General features: G+C 34.7%; 1 protein-coding gene across 8 annotated transcripts in view; it reads right to left on the bottom strand.

The window, feature by feature from the left end:
- Nucleotides 1–26,572, bottom strand: part of ANO3 (anoctamin 3) — a 247,467-nt gene that overhangs the window by 70,476 nt on the left and 150,419 nt on the right. For 7 of the 8 annotated variants that reach the window (XM_038180718.2, XM_038180723.2, XM_038180726.2 and 4 more), the window contains 3 exons: nt 20,940–21,152; nt 20,367–20,438; nt 10,008–10,144 (listed from right to left, as the gene is read on the bottom strand). In XM_038180718.2, coding sequence (XP_038036646.1) covers nt 10,008–10,144; nt 20,367–20,438; nt 20,940–21,152 — 422 coding nt within the window. Of the gene's footprint in view, nt 1–7,830; nt 7,968–10,007; nt 10,145–20,366; nt 20,439–20,939; nt 21,153–26,572 lie in introns of those variants that run through there. The other variant, XM_038180729.2, reaches the window with a different exon arrangement.

Below are 26,572 nucleotides of genomic sequence, written 5' to 3'. Positions count from 1 at the left end.
TGCAGCCCATGGAGGAGACCACGGTGGAGCAGATGGACCTGCATCGATGGAGGCTGTGGCCTGTGGAGAACCCCTGCAGGAGCAGGCCCCGGGCCAGAGCTGCAGCCTGTGGAGAGGAGCCCACGCAGGAGCAGGGGTCTGGGGGGAACTGCTGCCTGTGGGGGACCCGTGCTGGAGCAGTTTGCTCCTGGAGGATGGACCCTGTGGTACAGACCCATATCTGGAGCAGATCTTGAAGAGCTGCTGCCTGTGGGAATCCCACACCAGATCAGTTTGGAAAGGACAGCATCCCGTGGGAGAGAACCTGTGGCACAGGGGATGAGGACTGAGAAGGAGTGGTGGAGACGGAAGTGCTGTAGACTAACCACTATCCCTCTTCACCCATGCCACTTGGGGGGAGGAGGTGTAAGAGGGTGGATAGGGTGAAGGTATTTTTTTTTTTCTTTGTTTCTTGCTTCTCTAGCTTGTTAGTAATTTTAAGATTTGCTGCCTGTCTCCCTTCTCTGAGTCTGTTTTGCCTGTTACAATAATTGTTGAGTAATCTCCCTGTCCTCATCTCAAACCTTGAGCTCTTTTTGTCGTATTTTCTCTCCCTTCCTCTTTGAGTAGTGGGAGTTAGAGAGCAGCCATTGTGGAATTCAGCTGCCCACCCGAGTAAAACCACCACACACTTTAATGCTGTTAATGAAACAAATTGACTCAAATACCCATCTAAAATTAACTGCACTCTTAACATACCTTACTTAAATGAAAAATCACTCTGTTTCAAAGCAACCACTACACTTTGGCTAAACATGTGCAGTCCTCCTCTTACAACAGACTTCATTAACAAACCTCACAATTACCTACACTCAGACACAATCTAATAACATAAAATATGATCACAGGAAAAATATATATTTTTTTTTTTTACAAATATACAAATAACACTTTATGCATATGCTACATATTATAATAGTATTTTATAATATTTAAAACTGAACAACATATTAAATATAAAAAATATTAAATATTGCCTATATTGTAACCTAAAGTCAGCTTTTAATGTTGAACCACACTAAAAGCATTCAAGCCAAGGCAAAAGACTAACCTCTTATAAAATTTCCTTTCATGACAAAAAAGGAACCTCTTCATTTAAGTTTCATTTTCTTAAGTTTGCAAGTTCAATCAGTACTCATTTGACTGATTTTAGAAACAGCCCATTGCAGTTTGTATTCTTATGTTCATTATTCTAAGGGATTAATTAACACCCATTTGAGGACTCAAATTTTCTTTGCGTTCATTTATACAATGAAATAGTACAGCAACAACTAACCAGGTACATGGAAATCCCCAACTGAAGCTTTACTTCCACGTATTGGGTTCATCATCCTAACATTTCCCTAAATTCAATCATAACTGACTCTAGTTTGAACAGTTACAAAATTTTTATTCAGGCAAAACATCAAAGTACCTAACTGTGAACTTAACCTAGGAAAAGCCCTATTACTAGATGCCAGGTGTTTCTCAGTAAATTCATTTATTCTAACTTAAAACATGCGGTAAATCAGGTCTGTCGTGAAGAAATTGACTAGCTTTTCAATTTTACATATAGTTTTCATTTACATAATCAAATATATGAAGGCTAGATGAGGAGCTGAAAAGTAGACCTTTAGTAATTATATTTTAAGATTTGCTTCATAGGTTCCTGAAATTTGCCAACAATGGTAATGAAAATAAGTACAATTTCTCTTACTTTATACACATGTACACATTAGCACAGAGGCTGACAAGTATTCTAACACTTCTAAGTTGCGTTAAAATATATTTCAGACGTAGTTTTGCCTACCAACTTCAAAATCAATAGTCATAAATAACACACAGACAAAAGCACAGGGCAAGTGCTAGTCTGGCAGCATGCACAAAGTGTCTTGGACTCTGCCCAGAACAGGTTATTCTGACCCAAGGCACCCAAATAGCAAGAAACAACTTTTACATTGGGGTGTAGCTCAGGCAGAGAACAGTCTGTGTTTCAATTTCTGACTTAAAGGACTGTAATTTACTTTCTAAAAAGAACCTGAGGAAGTTTCACATTTATAAGAACATACAAGAATATCATTTCCCAGCCACGATCAACAATGGTAGCATTCAGTTATGTTAGTGCTGACCGATACAGCACACAAAAATTAAGACTCCACAGAACATTGTTTATTTTGCCTCTAGTAGAAATGAAGTTCAACTTCCTTCCACATAAGTGATGTAATTTGGATTTAAATTTGTAAAATTATGTAAAGGAAAATAAACATACCAGGAAAGTAGAACCTGTGATACAAAATATAGATGGCTGCAGACAGCTGAGCCCCAAATTCTTCTCTTACAGCTGAAATTTACTAAATTTCTCTCTTCAAGATGTCTTTATTATAAGGTTTGAACATAATTAATTTCCTTCCTAAGACAGCTGGTGAATTCTAACAGCTAAGTGCGCTGGGGAATAATAACTTTGATAAATTTACCATATTAAAAAGAGACTTATTCAAATGCCTTTGCTTCCCCCAAATTCACCAGGGAAACTATAAGAAGGGAAGGGAAAGGAAGAATGCAACAACAGAAAGAGTGATGCTGCTACTGGAAGTGGAAGCGCTGAATCCAGACAGTCTCTCTGGTAACGTAGTGCATGGTATTTAGCAAAGACAATAAAAATATAGGTAACTTCAAAGAAGACATGTGAGAGAAGAATATAAAAAACTTTTAAATTTGGTTTGATTCTGGTAAACAGTGTGGCTCATTTTTTTTTTCCCTTTCATAAGTCACAATGTTTTATGATGTCATTTTATAACGTATGTACAATTCACATTTCTGATGTACAAAACAAATCTGTATTTCAAATGATAAAGATGACTACATAAATTAAATAAAGTTTTAATTATATAGTCTGTAGAATTAATCTTTTGTGTATTACCTCTTCAAAATAAAAAAAGAAAACAACAAACCTCTTAAATATTCTTAATACAGTTTCTTTACTGACACTCTAATGCATGCAAAATTACAAACATTAGCATAGATCGAAAAGCAGCAAATGGTTCTCTTGCTTGGCCAGTTCCTACTACCCCTTGGGCTTTGGTAAGACACTAGGTAAGGTGGAACTTACACGTTTCTGTTTCCAAGTTCACAGCTTTACCTTCTTTAATATTAACATTTCCCTGCAGATAGTCTGTTAGCTGTCAAGGTCACTTAAACCATGTCTAGATAACGCATAGTATCAGTTGAAGGAGCAGAAACAGAACTCCCACATACAAGAGGGCTGTGGAAATCAATTGACCATATTTCCATGCAAGTCAGCAAGGCTAAAGAGAAAGTAAAGAATTTGTCCAGTATCATTCACAGACAATTGGTGGCATCACAGTAGGAATAGAATATAATTCAGGTAAACTAATTTTCATGCTTTAGGTTAAAGGTATTCCTCTCTTCAATTCTGCAGCACAGTATTCATACGTTTGTCTAGCATCTATACCAAGTTTGAGGTCAAACTTCAAGTGTCTGGGTTTGAGAAGTTCACTTGAGGTACAATTTACCCTTCTAACATCCTATTATATGATAATAAACAAAAACAACAACAAACCACCCCCATCCAAACAATATAAAAAATCTGGTAAAATATTTTGTGCTAAGGTGTTAGCAGTTACTCTGTGAATATAGATTATTAGCCTCCAGCATATAAGCAAATGTGTAAGTATTCATTAGATATAAGTAAATTAGTTTACAAGTGAATAGTTCTCATTTTTAATAGACCTTTCAAATTTATCTTCAAATAGCAGACATCATTGTAGAAACTTAATTGACAGTAATCTATTTCAAGATTTTCTAAGTAGTATATCAATGCCTTCTATATATAATAAAGAGCACAAACATAATACCCCACCGAGCATCACCACTCCATAATAGCACCACTTTGCCAGAAGCTGTAGAACCAAAAAGCATGTGAAGAACACTTAAAGAAACCTAAATAGACCTTGAAATGTTTTTGCTTCCTCATGGAAGCAACAACATGTTCATTGACCTACTGATGACACCCTAAACTCTATTATAAACATCACCATAAAGCTTATTGGCATGGAGTCTTACAGCCTAAATAGGGCTGTGTATAACATCCTACAGCATTTAAAAGCACTTTGTGTGCTTGCAGAGAGAATCTGCTTGGAATGGAGCAATGAGAGAAGAACAACAATTAAAACACACTGGTAGTCAAAGGTGAGGCAGAGAGAAACAGTTTTTTGGATCTCTTTATCTCTTGATTTTGAAGAGACGCTTCAAAGATAATAATGGATGAGTTCAGGACTATTAAATCATGTATGAGATTGATATAGTCATGGAAACAATTTGAGGAACTAGGGCAGAAATGTGCTATGTGAACTTCTTAGGTGATATAACCACCTAAAATTGCAAGATCTAAATGAACGTCTTTCCCATTCGACCTGTAAATAGAATGGTTATTCTACCAGAAATACGGGAAATTTTTCTATCAATACCATTTACTCCTGTTCATTAAATGTTACTAAGTAAAGAGATTATTAGCTGGTTCATGAAAACCACCCCTCTTATTTTTATTACTAATTCTCCCTAATACTGATACCATGAACATCGTAAGGAATTTTAATGCCTAAGGATATTATTTCAATGGTTTGTGTCTACATTCAGATTTTATGACTCAATTCAGCTTTAAGTATTTTCTGGAAACAAATATGTTACCAATGCTAATTACAGCAGGCTGATTTCCATAAACGAAAGTGAGATTCCAAATTACAGCTTACTTTATTTCAAGATAATTAAAATCAAACCTGTAACTCCAACAAGATAACAGACTTCTTAAGTTACATGGAACTAGTAGTGAAAACATTTAAAAAATATTTTAGGCTACAGCAGTGCACTTAAATAAAATAGTACTAGACTCATTTTTAACATTTTTAAAATCATGTTCTACTTAAGAGTAATCCAAAATGCGCTTTTTGAGAATTTTTCTAAGGATATGGCTAAGCTAGTAATCATCTTGTGCTTAAAGAGTTTGGGAATGGATAAACTAAAGTAGATTTTTATGTTTATCCTTTCCATTACCTAATTCCAAAAGTACAGAATAATTGATTTTACATGTATATTGCTCTCCCCCCAGCCCTGCTTTTTTGAATAACCATAAGAAACTAGAACAGAATACTGGGGACCTATTTGTACTCGCAGAGTTATCCAGACTATCTTGGGCATCAGAGACAACATAGCTTGGTTAATGTGACATATATCAATGCTGCCATAATTACCCATGCTAATGTATTTCTGCATATACCACATTATACTGTGCAGAACTCAGGCTATTCTCTGAGCTGAGAGGAAGAAATATCTTATCTCCCGAAAATAAAACTGTAGTTTAATGTTTAGGAATAAACTATACAACTAGTTGTTACCTTTTTTTTTTTTTTTTTTTTTTTTCTCCCCTTTTCATTTTATTTAGACTTAGGATGTAAGTATGAAAAATACATATATTTTAGTTTCAGGTTTATGGGATTTACTGCAAAACATTGAAAGTCTGCTCGTTATTACTATAGGGGGAAGTGGCAATGGAAGATGCTTGGACAGGAGTAGGCTTTTCATTTAAAATATTCAAATAACCTCTATTTGCTCTTTAGGTCTAATAGGAAGACCTAAACAGGAAGTGACACGATCACTGAACATTTTCTATTGTATTTTTTTTTTAAACTTTCATTCTTAAATTAAACTTTTTTTCTTTCATAGGATTTCATCTTCACTGTGAATTTCTTACTACTTTCCCTTCATTTCCTGAATATTATTATTATTATTATTATTTCTTTTTAAATCAAACCTCACAGCAGATGAAAACCATGCACTGGAAGCATAAACATGAAGTTAACTTGTGTTGCACTTGACCATGTCATTCTATTCTGGGATAATGATTTTATCTGTTATCATTCCTTTTAAACTTTATTTACTTTTCTGTTATTAAACTGCATTAACAGTCTACTCCTTATCTATTACACTCCCTTTCCTATTCTCCTTTCCAGGACATTGTTAGCTGACAACATCTTGTTCTTATTTATACACTAAAACAACTTTATTGCCAAACCTTCTCTTTGAGCATGCATGCCTGGCACCCACTAAACATAAGAGCAAGATTCTGAGTGAAATAATGTAGATGAATTTAGTGATAAATGGACAGGATTAGAACACATAGCACAAATTGAGTTTAAGAAACTGCAATTCAATCACATGCACTTACACATGAAGAAAATGAAAACAGAAGATAATTCTTGCAAAAGAATGGAAAAGAAAAAATAGGATTGAAGAATATACTTATTCTACAGATATTACATTTGATTTATTCAAATTTTCAAGACCACCTACATAAAACTTTGAAAAGTAAATATTTGTTTTGCAGAAAAATGTAATGGATATGTTCAGAGTCCAAAAGAATCCAATAAAAAGCATAAAAAATATATTTAAGGTTTTCACTGGTAGTTTTAACTTTTAATAATGACTGTAATAATCTACACTGAACATACTGAGTTTTGCTGAAATTGTATTGAATTTTCAGCATTATGTTCTGCTAAATGGAAAAAATTCTCCATGTTTTAGGCAACTGCTTATTTAAGGTCTTATTTAAAGTTTATTAGAAGTCACATAACATTTCCAGAGACTGAAAGAGAACTTGTGTCAGATCCTATCCAATACAAAGCTGGTTTGGACATGCAGTATTATAGCAGTTATCAGTGGATACTACAAAGAGCAGTAAACTAGGCTACCGTAGAGGTACATTTCTTTGCAGTTCTTGAACCCATAGTGATAAATATTGGAAAATATCTCACATATTCCTCTCACTGCTCTACATATTACAGTCATTGGTACAGAAAGAATTCACTGCTATTGACCTCACTACTTCATTAGGTGTATGTTGCTTCCCATTTAAGTGATAAAATGTGTTTAGCTAATTTTCCTTTCTTCATTAAGGTAGAACATTTCAAATATCAGCTTTACCATTAGGGACCTGCTTGCTCCCTACATTTCACTTGCAATAGCAGATACTACTTCCATTTCCTGCTCAGCCGCCACCTGCTGGCATCACCCTTCTGCATGAGATCTTGTGACAATCACATACATGAAGTCGTACTTCCTATACAATCTCAGTAGCAGTTGGTGCTGAGAAGACAGCAGAGATAGCTAATGAAGATAGTTTTTAGTGGATCTTAACACTTTTCAGTTTGTCAATATGAAATATGTGGATTCTGTACTGATCTCACCCTCTCACATTAAAGGGGATTCTGAGTTATACATCATAACAAAGGAAATGAGTAAAGTAGATGACTATCAAGATGACTATTGGCATCCAGGTGCTATATCTAAATTATCCAATGTTTCTAAAGATTTAAAACTGCAGTGATGCAAATTAGATTTATGGAGAGTGCACATCATATATGCAATCTGAAACACTAGACAGCTTAAAAAATATATAAATGCATATTGACTTTCATTGTGCCAGCAGGACAAGTTTGTTATTTTTGAAATATTCAGGTAGCTTATCATTGAGATAAATAATAGCATCAAGCATTGATTGCAAATAGCTGTTCTTAGTTATTTGTCCCTGAAACTCTCGGGAGTTTAAAAAAAATAAAAACCTTCTAAAACAAGCCTAAATTAGAATAATAAATAAGCAGAGAATAATGAGCTTTTATCCTTGTACACCCTATCAAGGCAGTATTTCTGATCTTCATTTTTTGGTAAGACTAAGAAAACTTTCTTTTTTTGTTAATATAATGATAAATCAGTTAATTCTCCAAATATATGGGTACTTACCAGCTGTAAAGCTTTCGTCCCTGCTTTCCAGTGTAACTTTCAACCATCTCAAAAGGAAACAGATGACTTCTTTTGCTAGTCTTGTATCGGTTTAGAGAAAGATCTTCCACTAACTGACAGGACTTGCGCAACATTCCAAAGAAAGACTAGTAAACTTCTCTTCTACTCTATGACTAATCAAAATCTCCCATGCCTTTTTCCTGTGGAGGCAGGCAAACAGTAAACAGGAGAATCTTGCTTGGCTGCCTCATTTACAAAAACAATAGAAAAGCCAAAGGAAGCTTCCTAAGAAATTGCTGTGATAAAAGTTGCTGTTGAGGTTATAAGCCAGACGTGGCTTCAGCTGATTTGGATTTAGGGTCAGGAAGTACAAAGACTGAGACATAAAAACTGTATTTTTGTTTAAACTTCATACAAATACAAGGGTACCCTTTAAAGTTTGAAAGAAAGTTAACTTACTGGTTGCCTATAAACTTTGTATCAGTCCTAAATGCATTTCTTGGGGATCACACAGTAAGTGATCGTTTTATATTTTACATGAAAATAGAGGAGTTATCTTGTGTTAGCAGAATGAAGGGTCTGTTGAAAAGTCTGTTACTAGACAGACAGACGGACAGTATCTGCCAGCTAAGCCTTTTCTTTTTTAAATCAGTCTTACCTGTTATGCAAAATATTTAATTGTCAATAACATACTTTAAATCCTGAAAATTCTGCATTTTTTTCTCTTTTATCTCACATTTAACATAGAAGGCTTTGTTTAAGTAATTACAAAACCAAATAAGATTTTGTTAAAAAATAAAAGAAAAGCTCTTTGTCTTAACTCATCTAGCCTTCCAAAACCAAAGAAAAATCTGTCAACACAACACGTTCTCATTTCTGTAGTTCAGATTAAAATATAAACCTTCTCTGTCTTTACTGAAGCTTCATTTTCAGGTCCTAAGTTTCCAAACTGTAAATACCATTATCTGTAAACCAACCTAAGTGATTATTAGATAGCTATTATAATTAAAACAAAAACAACAAAAAACCTTTTTTTCCAAAGCATCCCATAAAATGTGGTCTCAGAGATCACATCAACCTGTCTTAGAGAATCCTGTAGAAATGATAATACAACATGACTGAGAAAACAAGCTTTACAATGATTAAAAGACTCTTCATGAAGCATGCATTCAGTGATAGAATCATGAAGTACCACAAGCATAATGGATGCCAGAACTGTGTAATGAATGTCCTGCTGAAGGGTACAGTCGATGAAAAACAGACTCCTTAAGTAACTGAGGCAGTTGTAGATCCATAGCACAGTATTACTGATTTTTTTTATATAGCAAAAAACATAGAATTGCTGGTAAAAACTGTACTGTAGATTCCACTATTTGAAAATTGAAATCACTAGTGCTTGAAGAAAGAAATAATTCAGAACTTTTTGAGAACAGATCATGTCTTATGTTTACGAGAAATTATGCTTGATAGAAAAGAGAATTAAGGGTCTCCCAGTCCACAACAACAACAAAAATCTGCTTTGAGCTGAAAATCAATCATAATTCTTTGGCATTAGAAAGGATGAAGTGTTGTAGAAAATGCATTGTGATGAATACTATGATTAACTAATTACTAGGTGAGATAACTTGTCAGTTTTATCTGGAGAGATTTTTTCAGTTATTTAGTTGAAGTTCCTGAGATTATTCCTACACTTTCCTATAAGCAAGTGAATTTTGTCTTCCATGTTTCTACCTACCTTGTGGATTTTGCTTAGAATGAAAACCCTACACACTTCAGATCACTTTTGACTGATCATCTGCAACACGTAATGGTTTTTCTAAACTCTACTTATTTCTTGAGGCATCCCAGCTGACATGATTTTTTCACTCCATTCTGGAGTCCTATGTCGTAAATGTTCTACATCTTAATTTTTTAAAAAAACTACTGTCATTTAAATGAGCCAATGCAAATCATCAGATCCTTTGATCCTACAAAACGTTGGTCATTTTTGCTACAGAGAATTCTATTCACTACTTCTATAGGTCAAATGGTAATACAGGAGCCTCCTACATTTCTTACTGTGAGATGTCTATTAATTTAAACTTTAGCTTAACCAGCCCATTAAAAATCATATTTTAAAAAATATTTAAGCATACTGTGGCAATTGATACAATTTAATAAAGTTTTCTGTCCATTACCTTTAAAGATGATTTAGTCCGAGGTTCTGTTTTCTGTCTGGCAAGCTTGTTTTGAATGAGCAATGACTGATCTGTACGAACATCATAATTCCCATGCTCTGAATCATCTGTGTATGTGTCTTTGTCTTTTCCTACATCTGAAGGAAAAACAGAAGAAAATAGTGGGCTCATTTTAGGTTATCGTGGAAAGAAACTGACAGTAAAGTTATATCTGCAGCAGAATACACTTCTGAAGTGTTAACTTTTCAATAACTTATATTCTAGTCTTTCCTGCAAAAGCTTTTTATTTGAACTGATTGTCTTAAACTAGAATTGACTTTCTTCTTAGTAGAAATCCTACTGAAAATTCTTCTCTACTGCCATTTAAATCAAAAAATCCAACAACATCCTTCACAGTAGTTAAAACCAACCAAACAAAAAACAACTGACCAAAAACATACAACAATCACAATGCAAATATTCAGCTGCTTTGGTGCTTGAGTCATAACTGTCAAGACTCAAAATATGTTATTAAATTGGCAGGTGCATCCTGTATATATGGAAACGTTATTGTGTGTTTTTAAATTACAGAAGCTATCAAAATGCTAGCTCCTGCTATGCACATGCTGCTCATCATTAAATACAGTATTTGAAAATTTGCATATTAAGGTATTGCACTGAAAACTTAAGAGGTGTACCCAGAGGTTGTAGAAGATAGTTGACACCATGAACAAAGTACTCTTCTTCTGCAGTGGATTTCTTTTTAATGACTCAACGAAAGTGTTTATAAAAGTATTTGCATACTCCATCATAGTAGTACATGACTGAGGACCTTCATCAAAGCTTATTAAGACCCACTATTACAAGTCAGATTTCCTTCTGCATCATAACCACAGGCAAGACAGATGGACTGTAGTTAAGTCTTCGAGTCACTCTATATCCTCTATTGGAAGGAGGATTGTTTTTCAGACATTGAATTTCCCTTCACATTCTCTATCGAAAAGATCATGACAAGGCTTACCATACACACTCAGAGGAGTGAAATGAAGGATAATGCCTGTACAATATTGGACCGTATAACTTCTACTGAATGCTGGAAAATGGTTAGTTTTGAAAAAAATATTTTAACGATAAAAAGATGGAATAATTATTCCCACGCAATTATATCTTGGACAAATTGCAAATAGAAACTATTCAGACCAAAAAGTTACCCATAAATCCTGAGCCAAGTTCTCATCTCAGCTTTCATATCAACATGGGAAAAGTCAAGGGAACTGGGAACAGCATTTATCCCAGTAATTCTAAACCCTAAATAGAAGCCAAGAAACAAGCCATGGTTGCTGTGGGAACCACAATCTTGAATTTCCTGAATTTTATATTCAGAAAAGCTCATCTGCAACAACAAAGTATTTTTCATTAAGTTGTCCCTTAAATTCTCCACAGTAAATATTACAGAAAAAAAACAACCACAATTATCTCATGTAGCCTAAACATTTCTGCGAAGGAATATTAAACTGGAACATTTACAGAAAGCTGTTTTTTCTGCCGTTTAGTTACTTACATTATAATTACACAAAATGAGCCCTCAGTGATTTCTGACGTTGATACTAACCTCGGTAAATCTGTGAGGTGACTTTTTAATATATGAAATAGCCTGTTTTGATTGTGAGAGCACCAAACTTAGCCTTTATTTAATCTAAAGAAAATTTTAACATAATATACAGGTTACTCTCCAGACAACAAACAGGGAAATAGCAAAAAGCCTGCAAAATGCTGTAAGTAGTACAAGGTAGGAAACAGGATACTTAAACAAATGCGCTGATCTGACTCATTCCCAGATGTGTAAAATGAAAAGAAGAAAAAAGTCCTATGAAATCTAACCTCTTACAGCTAGACACGCCATTTGAATTGAAAGACCTCACTTAAATTAAAAAAAAAAAGTCCACTTTTATAGGGAAAGTTTTATAGGATAAGAGATTTTGAGTAGATCTAAAACAAACAAAAAGCTTTGCAAAAGTACATTGTGTTTTATTTAAATAATTTTAAATTATGAAGTTTTATATAAGTTATTTAAGTTTTATTGCTCAATATACTTTAGTTACTAACCACTTTTTTAAATTTTCAATGCCACAACTTTTAAATTGTGCCATCCATTTTCTCTAAAGAAGATTACCTTCCATTCAGAGATACCAGCTACGTTGTCTGAAACATAGACTAAAATGATTTTAGTAGTGAAAAAAAACCACAAATTTAGAATTTAAAAGATTGTAAAACTTAACAACATTTAGCACTGTACATTTTAACAGTCTATGACTTATTTTATGCACTGAAAACACTATTCCACAAGGTAATGGTATCAATATAGTAAAAATGGGAGGAATGAAGATTAACGCACAACATTTAATTATTGCACTAGACTGTATGTTACGCCTGTCTGAAAAAATGTCAGAGACATAGCATACAATCCATATTTAAAAAGTATATCTAAGTGTGTGTATTTTTCTTAATGGTAATATGCATTAATATCAGGAAGCATGCTTTGCAATACTTTGAATGAACTTGCTGTCCCGTTTGTCTCTTCTGCAGCATACATTAAGACAAAATATTTAATATAAATAATTAAATTCCAAAGAAAAACGTAAACGGATTGCATGGCATTTATATACCAGAACAGGTTAGAAAGAAGAATTGAAATGTATGTGGTTTTGGGAGCCATATTTTGTTTCTTAAGTTGAACTTCCTATAAATTTCTTTTGAACAGTTCCAAAATTTGTGAAGAATACAAAATGAAATTTGTTCATTTTAGAAAATGATCTTGGAAGATCATGAGATGAAACTTAAAAAAGCAGTCAATGCTATTAATGGAATTCTCCTATGACCAAGTGCTTGTTCTGCAATAAGATATCCACCTCTTCTATTAAAAGGTAAAGTCTCTCTTGGGCAATTTTCCCACCCACAAAGCCAAAATGACATGCTCTTAAAGATAAAATTATAAGACCTAAGGTACTTAAAATTCAATTCTTACTAGGGTCACCAATGCATGCTACGTTTTATACATACACGGTCATTTAGCTTCTGCAACCTTTCCTAAATAACTGCAGTTTTAAAACTTCCATGACATTTTTGGATTATTTTAATCTATGAAGTAACACTATTTTCTGCTATCCTTTCCTCTACAATCTCTATTATTTATTTATTTTTGCATTTTAACTGCCATTTGGGATTGTCACAAGCCAAAACAAGATAGCATCCCTGGATGTTGTGGCTGGAGCTGTACTGCTCAGGGATGAAAGATGTTTTTAATGCAACATAGCCCAAAGGCAGTGAAATGGACTGTTTCTCTCTTTCTCTTGCATTATAAGTACCCATCTTGAAATTCAAACACAGAGACTTGATTTGGCTGCAGCTCCACAAAACATCATGAGAAAAACTCGCATGCTTCAAGCTCTTCACTCTACATTGTGGGAAATCCATTGGTTACTTCATTTCATTTCTTTATTTCCCATCATGCCTTCCCTGGCCTACAACAACTGAACGGGTTGTTACTGGCAAGAACAATTGCCAGCTTACACCACTTTTGTAGCTCTTGGATGGGCTCTAGTGCCAACCACCAAGTCGCCTGTCTGATTTGGGGAGGGGAGAGAGTAGGCAAGTCACCAGAGGAGGTGGGGAAAAAAAAAAAAAAAAAAAAAAAAAAAGGAAGAAAGGAAAACTGAGTTCACATTGCTCCTTAACAGACCTCAGGCAACTGCCTGCCTCCCCCCAGATTTGTTCTCTCCTCTGTTGGTAACAACTCCTACCCTACATGTGCTTTGCTGTTGTGGTGGTATTACCCTGGGGAAAAAAAAATAAAAAAAGATTAAATAAAGACGAGAATATTAAGTCAGAGAAAAGGGTGATAGATTGTAATTCTAGAGGCAATCACCGATCATATTTCAATTTTCAATGGAGTCCATGGGAATTTCTCTATTCAATTCAGTAAATCAAGGACATCTCTTTAACTGGGTATCTATTTATAGCACTGACAAAATTGTTAGTATATCTGAACATTTAAGTCCATCTGCACCATCAACCTGGATCCAGACTTAGGTACAAAGTGATTTTCTGTTTTAAAAATTAAGCATTAATCAAATGGATAACATCTCTTACTCAAAGCTGTTTGAAAGCCTACTAGTCTGTTTTTCTACCTTGTAACACAGAGGCAAGATGAGTAACTTCAGTCTTTATTCATCACAACAGATATCTACTATTTCTGACATACAGTTTTATTAAGATTGATGCATGATAGTGAGACTTACCCTAAGGGCACTTATAAGAAGAAAAAGAAAAAAAGGAGAGATTTTCATTTCTAGGAGTCTTTTACCCAACAGCACAGCAGCACTTCAAAATTAATTTCCAGGTCCACAGTTGGCATTTTCACCTTTTGTCTTCTTCAGTGCTTAGCTACCTTTCTTTCTATTGCATAATTCTGACGGGCCAAGAATGCATTTTAATTTTATGATAATTAAAACATAAAAAGTATTTGTCCCAATTTCCCTGCAACACACTATCCATTGATATCTTAGATAACTGGTGTAGGATAGAAGATCTTTTTCAACTGAAACCTGACACTACTATTGAAAGGGAAATTCATATATAAATTATTCCTTGATAGTTTTATTTCACAAATTTTGATAAGATGATTCTTGTTGGACCATGTAAGCTTTAGAAAGAATTAGATTATTGGTCAAGAAATTAATCCCCTTTTGCCCCAATTTTAGTCCCAGAAACAACAAATAACCTGCAGGAGGATATCACTAGACACTCAGATAAATGAGGTTGTGATGGATTTAGGCCATCTTAGTTTATTCTGGTAGGTACCTGGAATGCTATATTGTAAATATGCCATTAAAGATTTTTCAGCTGCCTGAATATACGTACTTATATACCAAATGCTAGCATAGTTGATGAGTGCAGGCTTTTTTTTTTTTTTTTAGTGTACGATTTCTCAGGAGCTTTCAGACAATTGTAACCATTACACAGAATATATCTAAGTTTTAAAAAGGGAGCCAGGCAGGTTTTTAGCTATCTGGAGGAGTTAAGATGGCATACAGAATTAGTACAGGTGGATTAAATGCCCAAAGTAATTACATATTTTGAACCTCAATATTACACTTTCAGAAGACTAATCCTTACCTAGTTCCAGTGAGCATTACGTTCCTAATGGATTGCTTAGCTGCATCACTCATGCTGCCAGCTCTCCAGGCTAGAACCAGCTCTACTGTGGCAGCTGGACAATGCCCTCAGACACTGTGTACATTACCAAGTATCCTAAGGCAGATTTTCTGCCATCTCAGGACACAGTCCGAATAGATGTCACCGCAGTTAACCCATGCTGACTTTACCTGAAGATGAAACAAGGTTTTGAAAAATGTATTCTAAGAATCACAATGGAAACATCACTTTTCTGTTGAAGCAGAAATTAAGCCTGAGTCATATTCTTGAATCATATTCTTTGCAATCTCTGCATTACTATGCATAAAGCACTAATAATTGACCTAATTCAGAGGAAAAAAAAAAAAAAAGAATAAATGAATTACGAAGTTTTAATTGTTAATGAGGCAGCTGATAAAAACTGCCAAATAAATTAAAATTAGATGCTCATTATAGCTAAACCCTGAATGCCAATTTCTATTGATTGTATTATCCATTGCTCATTTTTGACATCTTAATTGAAATGAGACATTTCAGCATGTCATAGTTCTGCCTACTTTGACACAGTTTAGAAAGCTACTTATATGCATATATTTCTGTCAGAACGAGCAAATTAGATTTTCAAGTTAACAAGTAGACTGAGCATCAGATTCACAAGTTTTTCCTCCTAGTTTAACTGTACTTTTGCTACAGCCTAACTTCTCAAAATCTTGGTGCCCTAGCTATTTACGCGTTAAACAGGAATTTAAACAACATTAATCTGTATTGTAATAAGAAATCCCTTTGTAAATCTGGCTTACGAGGTTTGGAAGTAGACATAAAATAATTCAAACCTGGCAACACTAATGACAGTAGTTTTAGTGATTCAAATGAACTTAGCAGGTAGAAAAACATGCCACCTATCTGTCCAAATACTCAGTGGAAGATTATTTCCTGTTTCTGTGAGCCTTAGACAGTTTTATATATATATATATATATATATATATATATATATATTTAATCCATACTATGCATTACAGGAAGGAGCTCATGTCATTTTTGGCATTTGACTTTCTGTATGTGGTTGCTCCTACTAAATATTTCCCACTTAATTACTTTGTCTAACTCTACCTAGAGCCACTATTATTGGTAGCTGCAGTAAAGGCAAATTTAGTAACTGAAATCAAACCTCCCATGTCATTTAAATCCAGCTGGCACTACTGAACTAATTGCTGAGCACATCGTTCAGAAGAAAAACAAAGCACAAAAAAATCAGAAAAGAACGTAAATATAAACCAGTATGTTCAAGCAAATATCCACAGAGAGAAGACTTAGAAAGCACAATGTTGAATTCCCTTTGAGAGGGTGAATGTCAACTGCTTGAGTTGCATTGGTATGACTTTCAAACCTATTAAAAATGGATGACATTGTAATATTTTTATGGTAATAAATTCAGTAATATTAATGTCCATGTTCTTGTGTAACCCAGATTTCCATGCATAGGGTTTTCTCATGTTGCTATAACTACACATTTTAATTATTTGTGACTATCACATCAACATAACATGCATTGTCTCCTGAAATTTAATTTGTGCAACGTGACACAAAGTCATACAGATCCTGTAGTTTTCATCACAAAATGTACGGCCATATTGTTAACATGAGAACGCACTGCAGGTAAGTGCTCTATCACAAACATCCTGTTCTTCCTACTTGAAATACCATACTGAGCCAGCCTGAGTGTGTCTGTTATCCTACATAAGCATCTCCGCCGTGTCTGGCATCAAAGATGTTAGCTAGGCAGTAAATACTGTCTCTATAACAGTTGCTCTGAAGTTTTCCAGTTTAATACTAGAACAAAAACTTCAGGCATCTTTCAAGAAAAATTCCAGGTTTTACAGACTGTAACAATGTCACTAAGTTGCTGTGTGTACCACTCTTGCAGAAATCAGTAACTCAGCTCTCAGCTTTCCACTCCTTGACAGACAGCTTGCCTGTCAGGGTACTGGTTACTCTGCACATCTCCCCCACTGTCAGAAATCTTCTCCCACAGATATTTTCAAAGAAGTCTTGACGAACTTGGATTTTCGCATCAAGGAACTTATTCAGGAAATTCCCCCACATGTGTGGTTACTGGATTTGACTAGCTACTTGTAGCTAAATGGGTTGACAAATTTATTTCTGTTGAGAACAAATTCACTGTAACTGGTTTTTCCATGTACACATCCAGAGTTGGAGCCATACTATATTGGTTAGCAGGCATATGTGTCTGTTAGGGAAGGTCTTAGGTAAAAAGCTGTTTTCTCAACACTCAAAACTGAGGAATATTTAACTCATTAGAAAAGTACAAGTCATAAAAGAAGCTGCCCTGAAGCTTGAGTGATTAATGTCCTTGGTGAACAGCAAGCTCAGATTTCAGATTTGCCTATTGAAAACTCAAGCTAAAATAAGAGACAGGGTCAGACAGTTGACAAAATAACTTAATACTCTTCTATAATTCAAAAACTTAGGAAGAGAAGGAACATTTTCAAGGAAGTAAAAGCAATAGCATGATTTGCTCTGGAGAGAATAGAAAATTTCTACAACCACACTTTGAGAAATGCAATGAATCCTGTTTATTAAAGGTCCAGAACCAAGCATCAGGTGCTTTCAAGCTTGTGTAAGATCTAAAGGCCCCATTAACCTTTGCTGGATGCGAATTTGCACTAAGCTTTGGCTAAGCACAGAGCATTACAGCACATCTGAAACCCCACAGATCACATTATACATTACAAAAGTTCAGGGCCTATTTCTTTCCTTGAATTTCCTGATTCCTCAAATTAAAAACACTACTCACCACCTAAAACTGACAGAGGAGAAAAAAAACCACACAAAACAATGAACACATAAAACCATTATGTCCTTGATTCTGTTTGGCTGTGTTATCTGTAACAAAGGTGTAATACATGATCTGCCTACTTTACAAATTCATCAGTATTACTGACTAAATAAGTGCAACACATTTATGGCCTTAGCTACAGTCAATTAATTAAAGGAGAAGCTTTCCACTGAATTCAAATCGTTTATCTGATGCCTATAAATCCCTTTCTCACAAAAAGGTAGAAGATCCAGTCAGTTACAATTCTGAAGGAGAAGAAAGCCACTTAGTCTATTTTGTGTACACTTCCACGATACAGTCTAATTAAAAATTCACCACAAACACTTAATTCAGTATTCTTTCATGTTCTCAGGAGAACGGTTTGAAAAGGTTTCTTAAAAAGATGATACCCATTAGTCAGACTGTTTTGCAAACTCTATCAAAGTGCCAGAATGCCGACTAAAGCTTGGAGCAGCACTGCATCATTCTCACTTCCTTGGTGATCAAAGCTCAAGCAGCAATACTCCCTTGACTGTTCAGATTCAGGAAAAAAAACTATTTTCGCTTTAGAATCACAGAATGGCTCAGTCTTGCAGACAATTTCTTATCCACATAAACAAGATCCTCAAAAGGAAAAAAATATATGAATTTTGAAGGTTTACAGAGAGGTTATTTATTTATTTATTTATTTATTTTTAACTGTCTCTGATTTCTCTTGGTGAGCTTAATGCTGATTTTATCTAATACAACCTCTACTACTCCTTTCTGGGATTTATTTATAAATACTGTTTCGTGCCTGTAGGTGAAGATCCCAACCAATCACACTTCTTTAATTATATAATAGTTCCACTTATTTTAGTGATATAATTGGGGAGTGTCTCGATTTACACATGCAAATTACCTTAGAAAAAGGCTACCATTTAAGTATTTTCTTCTTTCTCTTCAAATAGCATGGCCATAATCAGAAGAGACCATCCACAGAAAAGTTTAATACAATTTTGAGCTGATGGGACTTGATCTATCTTTTCCTCAGTCTCTGAGGTCTCCACATTTATTTTCAGGTGAAAACCAAGTGGATATGAAGGAAGAATAGTGCATCACTTACTAAAAGAAAAGATTTCCTCTACCACACATAAATACACAATAATATCAATATGTGTATATGTAAGCAATTAATGAAATAAATAAAATAATAAAATGAAATACATAAAAAAATGAAATAAAATAAAAGAACAGGATTAAAAAAAACAAACAAACTAAGAGTAACCGTGTAAACTTCTCATACCCATACTGGCCTACCCAATGATACCAATTACACTGAGCGACAGCACTAACTTCAGCAGGAACCTGAGACGTGTGTTTTTCTAACACAATCTTCATGCTAAGTTTTTGGACTCTGTCATGATTTTGAAACATTTTTACTTTGTTTTGGAGTAACTATCAGTTTCACTCACATTTCCAGTAGCCACTGCTTTAGGAGACTCTGAAGAATTTTTTCTCTATCATGTATTTTAGGAAGCAAGAAAAATCAATAAAAAAAGAATGAGTGAGAGCTAAGCAGAAATAGCTTTCTGAAAGCAAATCTCTTTCCTTCAGCATGAAGATAACATTTTTAGTTGGATGCTACACTGACTCTGAACAAAAAAAGCTTTCACAGTAGTTGTGCAAGGTACAGCAAAATCTTTATGTACTTCTAATGGGGGATATACAGACAAGGAATTTAAAAAATAGTTCTGGAACCTACAAGTTATTCCTTTTGTGTGTACATAGTCTCTGTTTGACATTGCAAGGATGACATTATTTTAAGGCTTTTCTACTTTCTTTGGCTTTCAGCATCAGAATAGCATTAAGTGCAGGTACAAATATGCCCCAATTACAGCTATTTTTCTGTGTAATTTTTTTTTTTCCTCCAGATCCTGTGTGTGTGAATATGTAGAACAAAAACAACATAACAACAACTGCAACCATGACAATCCTGAACAAAGTAATATACAGGAATAATAATAATAGCAGAAAAACCCACAATTTCAAAGGAATTTCTAAAGTATGCTTCAAAGTGATTGTATTATGAAGGACTGTTATGGAAAGAGGTTACATTAAATGTATGAAAAGATACATGTCTCTTTAATCACTATTTACTGTTGGTCTAAAAATTGAGAAAGTATTACGGAACTTTCTGAAATGTCTCCCTTAAAATATCTATGATAGCACACACTTCATTAGTCACATTTATTCTCCCATTTCAAAACAACCTGGCAGTTCAGGATGAGTATTGCTCTTCCACACAGAAATACCACAAGTATAATAGAAGCATCGGCAATTTGTTATTACTTTAGTTCAGACAACCTTACCTAAAAATGGATCACTGTATTCTGTATTAGACAGCTTGATCAAGTTGTTTTCCAAAGTCTCCATCACTTTAGCTGGAATAAAAGCAATAGTCATATCATCATACACAGGTATCAAAGCACGATACATTTTTTAAAGCCGTCAGTGACTCAAAACACAAGAAATATGCTCAAGTGTTGATAAGTACTTTCCACTGGCAGAAGAAAAAAACTATCACTTTACTGAAGACTTTCACTCTTCCACCGAGAAGTTTAACTTCGTAAAATAACTTACTAGAGTAACATTTAGTGCCTATCGACGTTAAGGAAAGACTTTACAAAATTTGAGCTTCAAACATAGGGATTATACTCAAAAACTCAGCACCAAGGTTCTTCTAGCTGTTGCATACAACTCTGTCACCATCTCCTCAACAAACTGTAGATACCCAAACATATCAAAGCTTATCAGATGCCACTGTAATTTAATGGAAGATGCTAAAAAACTGTATCTAAGGTATCACAGGACTATGAATAATGTTCCCAAGGAGCCCTTCCATACCCACTGTTGAAAGAAGCTGCTGAGAGACAGTCTCTTACCTCGCTCTGACACTACATCCACTGTAGCTGTAGATGTCCCTGCACTTAGGGGCTGAGGCCGAGGCTGTGGCTGCACACGATTTGGCTGCAGAAATGAAGAATGCTTGCTCAGACTCTGAGGATGAGTTTGGCTCTGAGCTAAGCATGGCAGCGATCTTCTAGAGGGTTGTAAGGGATGTTCTTTCACTGTCTCACTCTTGCTGGTATTCATACCTGGAAAAGACGAAAGACAAAATGAAGCTGTATTAAGCAACAACGAAGACAGACTGCTTATTTTGAAAATTCAAGTTTTTTCATCCACTTAATAAGCAACTCCACGACTAAAAAAATGTTTTAAATATTTCAAGTTTGAAGAAGAATGCTGAGCTAAAAAGAGAATCCAGGAATTCTTCACTTACTCTTACATCAAAAACCAAGGATTCACATTGACAATATTCTTAATCTTGTAGTTTAATGGTATATATGTTATCCAGTCATTAGGAATCAAATGACAGTACCCAGTGTTAACCCTATTACAATTTGTCTACCAAAATTTCATGAATAAAAATCCTCCAAGATACAAAAAAAAAAAAAAAAAAAAAGACATACAAGCAAAAAATGTTCATGAACTTCCCAAAGGATTCATGACCAGCTTCTCCTTTGAAATACACCTAAAATACTTCTGAGTTATTACAAATCTATTAGGTAATTCTTGTTTTTTCTTCTGAGACACGTGCACAATCATGGGCTTTCATATGTGTTGCCCAGCTTCAGGTTCAGGTCACACCATTCATTGATACTAGTCAATTGTGTAAAACCAACGAGAACACCTGAAAGAGCAGATTGTTAATTTAAATGAAAAAATGTGAAGATCAATGCTTTCAGTGAATCATCTAAAAGTGATGCAAATATCAATCCCTGTTCTGAGTTTGTCTTATTCTAACATCTCAACTCTCCGTTCCCAAAATACATCTCACAAATTTTTAATAAAAAAACTTTATATACTTTATATAAATTGTAGTGCTTGTTAACAATAAATTGCAATAATGTAGTAATAATTTCTAAAATTCATGATTTTTTAGAGATTCAGAGTGGAACAGTAAACAATCCAAGTGCACTTGTCTAAGAAAAGCACGATCGGTTATGTTATATTCACAATAAATAAGGGGAAGACAAGACATTATGTACAGCCTCTCTGCATAAAAAGCTCTTTTCCAGGATGCTCTGGAAAAGAGTCTTAGTCCAACACCAGAACATCCCCAGTCGTAGTCCCAGTACAGAATTGTTTATCAACACACCATATTTCTCATTTAATTACACTACAGAAACGCAGACATGAAACAATTTAACAGCAATTAAATACACACACACAACAAATAGTAGGCATTCCATGCAAAAGTGCATGTCAGAAAATACAGTAACTTGGTTTATTGACCAGATTACTTTTGGTTTATTTCTTAAAAGTGAAACAGACATATAAAGTTTAATATTTTGTCTTTTTGAAGGCATTTAAAATGAAATGCTAGCTACAGGAAATGAGCTTCTTTGAGAACTGCTCTTCCTATGGAAATACTGACACTAGAAAGTCTCAATGAAAACTCACAATTCATTTTTCTGTACCAAATGCATATCAGTTTGTCTCAAAAGAAAACCGAGCTTTAGATTCTACACTTCACTATTAAAAGCAATATACCAAAGAATTAAAAAATAGCAAGGAAAATGATTAAAATGAAAAACTAATATACCATCATTTGTTGGTGGCATGACCTTCTTGTCTCATGCATTTCTGAGTGGGTATTAAATCCCCATAAATAAATATTTAAATAAATAAATATTCATAAATAAATGAATATTACAAGTCACACACGTTCATTAACATACTGGGTCCTCCCAAAACATTGCTTTTGACTAAACTTAGCACGTTGTTTTATTTAGCATTCATATTTTCACCCTTTTTGATGTGAAACTGATTCTCAGTGTTTTCCAAAAAACAAGAAAGCCATATACATTTTCAGAAGACACGACAGAAGTCAAGCATTTTCTCAAGCAGTAATTTAAATTGTACAATTTACCTCTGCATTGGATAGTCTTATGGCTTGCTTATGAAGAATGCTAAGGCCTCCTATCTGTATAAAATTAACAGATCTTCTGTGATCGCTGTACACAGTGTCAAAGATCCTCAGACAATTAATGAAGAGAGTCCATTTTACTACATTATTTCTCTGCTTGAGAGCGTAATTTACACCGTAGCACTTCCTTAAAAATCCTAGTCTCTTAGACTGGGATTTACCTCTCTCCATTTGTGCTATGTAAAAAAAAAAAAAAAATCAAAAAACCTACAAAACAAACAAACAAACAAACAAACCACCATGCAATCTAAATCTATCTGTTGCTCGGAGAGCCACGAAATTCTGAGGAATTTTCCTCAACAAAATCTGTGCCACTCGAAGAAGCACGTCACACTCAGCAAGGATGTCTCTTCTCTGAAGCTCTAACGGGAGTCCATAATGAAGGTCCTTTGATTAGCAGGATAGTTCCAGTATTTATCTACAATGGCTAAAGCCTTAAAAGTTCATTTCAAAACCTCCCTGAGCTCACCAACCATGCTTTGCACCAGAGTAAGCACCGCTCCACCAGGAAACACAGAAATTCATCAGTCCACTGAGGACAGTTCTTCCAGATCTGCCACGCAGTGTAGCTGCTCTTGGTCTTCCTGCCTCAGAAGGTGCCAGGCATTCTTAAATAGTTAATTTAAGTTAGGGCTCTGCTTTTAATGACTCTGAAGTGAAGGCTCAGTGCCAGTAGAGTGCGTGGTGGCACGAGGCTATAACCCCGACCCTGTCCTGATCAGACAGAGCAACACCAGACAGTGCCTGCCAGGCTACTTGCAAGTTTTCTGGGAAGTATTCTTTGCAGTGCTTCGTTAATGGACATGTTTATTAGGCTGAAATCTACAGTTAGAGCAATGGATACTACAGAATAATATGGAAAGAGATGTACTTTGTAATTATTCTGGGTAACGATCAGTTTCTTCAGCAGCCACATACTGACAGGAATCATGGACCCTAATGTATAATTATTCACATTGGCAAAAAAAAAAAGTTTTTGCATTCTTACTGGAATCACTGTATGTAGCACGATGAATCATTTTATTACCGAAGAAATTTAAGGTAATGCAAATAACACACACTGTCATTCAATTTTGACAACAGTTTAAGTGATACACGTTTTTAAAAAGTACAGTTCTTTTATGAGGCACTGCCTCAATTTAAATGAAAATTACTTCCTTTTGCTCTCTCTTACTTTATATTCTTCCACATCATTTCAAGCTGATTCCTTAATACATACAATGCTGCTTCTGCTTAGAGAGAATGAGTCACATGAGAGAAGAAAGAAAGCAACCTCATTGCACGTTTGCACACAGCAGTATGATCTGCCTCCACGATTCAAAATTAACTATTTAATCTGTTCTCTTCTCTGGTAGAGCTTCACAGTCCAGTTCCACGACCCGCTTGTTTTGGTGGCATTTGCTATTGCATGCCAATGCTTATTCAGCTCTGGTATACACACAGCTTGTGGCTACCATCATAAACTGGGTCGCACAACTGATTTACTGAAACTCTCTTCCTCTCTTTGCCATAAGGTGTTGTTTTTTTTTTTTTTTTTTTTTTTTTTAATTATTATTTTTATTTTTTTTCTGGAATCTGGACCTTCTCAACTGCAACTTTACAGTACTTGACTTGCTCAGTCAAAGATATTTGGAAGTGCAATAAAAGACAAGTAACCAAATTCAAGGTTACATTATCCATTGTCAAATTCAAGGGAAACAGGGGATTTCATGGGAGGAAATCTTTACGACCCGTGCAAACATTTTCAACTGTGGTAAAGATGACAATTATTTGTATTGTAGCAATATTAGCATTGCAGCAAAATGGTCGAAACATGCAGTTAAGATAGCTTTCAGGCATGCAAGACCATGACCTGAAAAAAATAATCATTTTTCTTTTCAAACTGCATTCATTTTATCTTTTCCTATAAAACATTCGCCCTGCACTTAGCATGAGTATGAAAACGAGCACAGCATGAATACAGAAATTTCTCACATAGGAGAAAAAGGTGGTTAAAGTTTATGGTGTAATTAGATCTTGTCTTTTATTTTAGCACTTTTGCCTAAGAGAGAGTTATTTTTCTGAGGGAAAGGAGGGGATTCCTGATATGTAGGCAAATCCCCGCATGGCTCAAAGCCAGGATAGCCAGCTGTACTACATCTTCTCATAGCTTCCTGGCAGAGCAGGCAGGAAGGATGGAGCTAGAGTGTGATGAGCTTTTCTGATCGTTAAACCAGTACGCACAATTTAATGCACACTCAACACTATGCCCATCTCAATAAATGCTAAATAAAGCCAGCTCTCAGATGCCTTCTGGATTGGGCCATTAAAAACATAAAGGAAAAAATCTCCTAAGCCTCATTCTGTGAAATACAGCCAATCATTTCTACTACAAGGTAACAAAAAATTTATTTGCATTTCATTTGCTCTGCGTTTTATACGAGGAAAGTTTTATAGGTAGCACATACACACTGTCAGCCTAACGACAGAAGCACACTTAGCAAGACCGGATCAGTGGTAATTTCAAAAAGAACAGCCTAATAATTTGCCTATTAATCCAGCATAAAATTTAGTTTGAAACAGGACTAACTGCTATAAAAGCCAAATCAATAGCATCAATTTTAGAGATGGAGTATATAATAAGGTTCACAACCAATGTCAACAACATGAGGGTCTTACCAAGAATTCATGTCAACATAAGTTTTTCTTGATAAAAATACCCTCTTAATTGTAACAACAAAGCAAAAAAAAAAAAAAAAAAAAAAGGAAAAAAAACCTGTGTAAATCCTTTGGCTTCACATACCACACAAGTCTAATTAAAATGAAATAATGAAGTGTCGTTTATAAAACACATTAAACAGACTGAGAAACAGAAATTTCAAACGTTTCTGTCACTATCACCATAATTAGGCTCTCTAATGAAATACAACACAAAGAGAAGTTGCAATGATTTTCGTGACATTTAAATTTTATGTGAAAACATTTCTTGAGTATGAAGTAGAAAACAGCTTCAGTCTAAAGAGCACTATAAAATTTAGGTTTCAATAATCAATGGATATAACAGGTACTTACTGCTAAAGAATAAGCTTAGTCTGGTTGGCAACAGCAACCTCCAAAAGAAAACAATATATGACAATTTCTTTATAAAATTCTGGGAAATTATGATCAAAAGATACCTAATAATGAAGAAACAAACTATTTCGGTACCAACAGATATTACTTTTCTCATTTATTTGTAAGATCTCAAGAAATACAAAGGATATTATTCAGTTTCAGACATTAGAAATGTAATTGACTAAGAAATTCACCCATTTTCCTTTTTCATAAAAAAGGTAAAACCAAACTGGAGAACATCAGAGCCCATTTATGTTCTTACAGAAAAAGAAACCAATGTCAAGTATCCTTATGATACGGTAAACCCAAGTACAAAGCCTGAACAAAACTAGGATTAGCCAACCCTTTCCTTGTGAAGAAAGGAAAAATAAGACACACAGTAACCAGGCAGAAAATAGCCTCAAAGGTAAATCTTATTTCTCTTATATACAA

The sequence above is a fragment of the Anas platyrhynchos genome, chromosome 5, assembly GCF_047663525.1.
Source record: "Anas platyrhynchos isolate ZD024472 breed Pekin duck chromosome 5, IASCAAS_PekinDuck_T2T, whole genome shotgun sequence".
NCBI classification, from domain to species: domain Eukaryota; kingdom Metazoa; phylum Chordata; class Aves; order Anseriformes; family Anatidae; genus Anas; species Anas platyrhynchos.
Note: the sequence above shows the minus strand (reverse complement) of the source record. Positions and strands in the feature narration are given on the sequence as shown.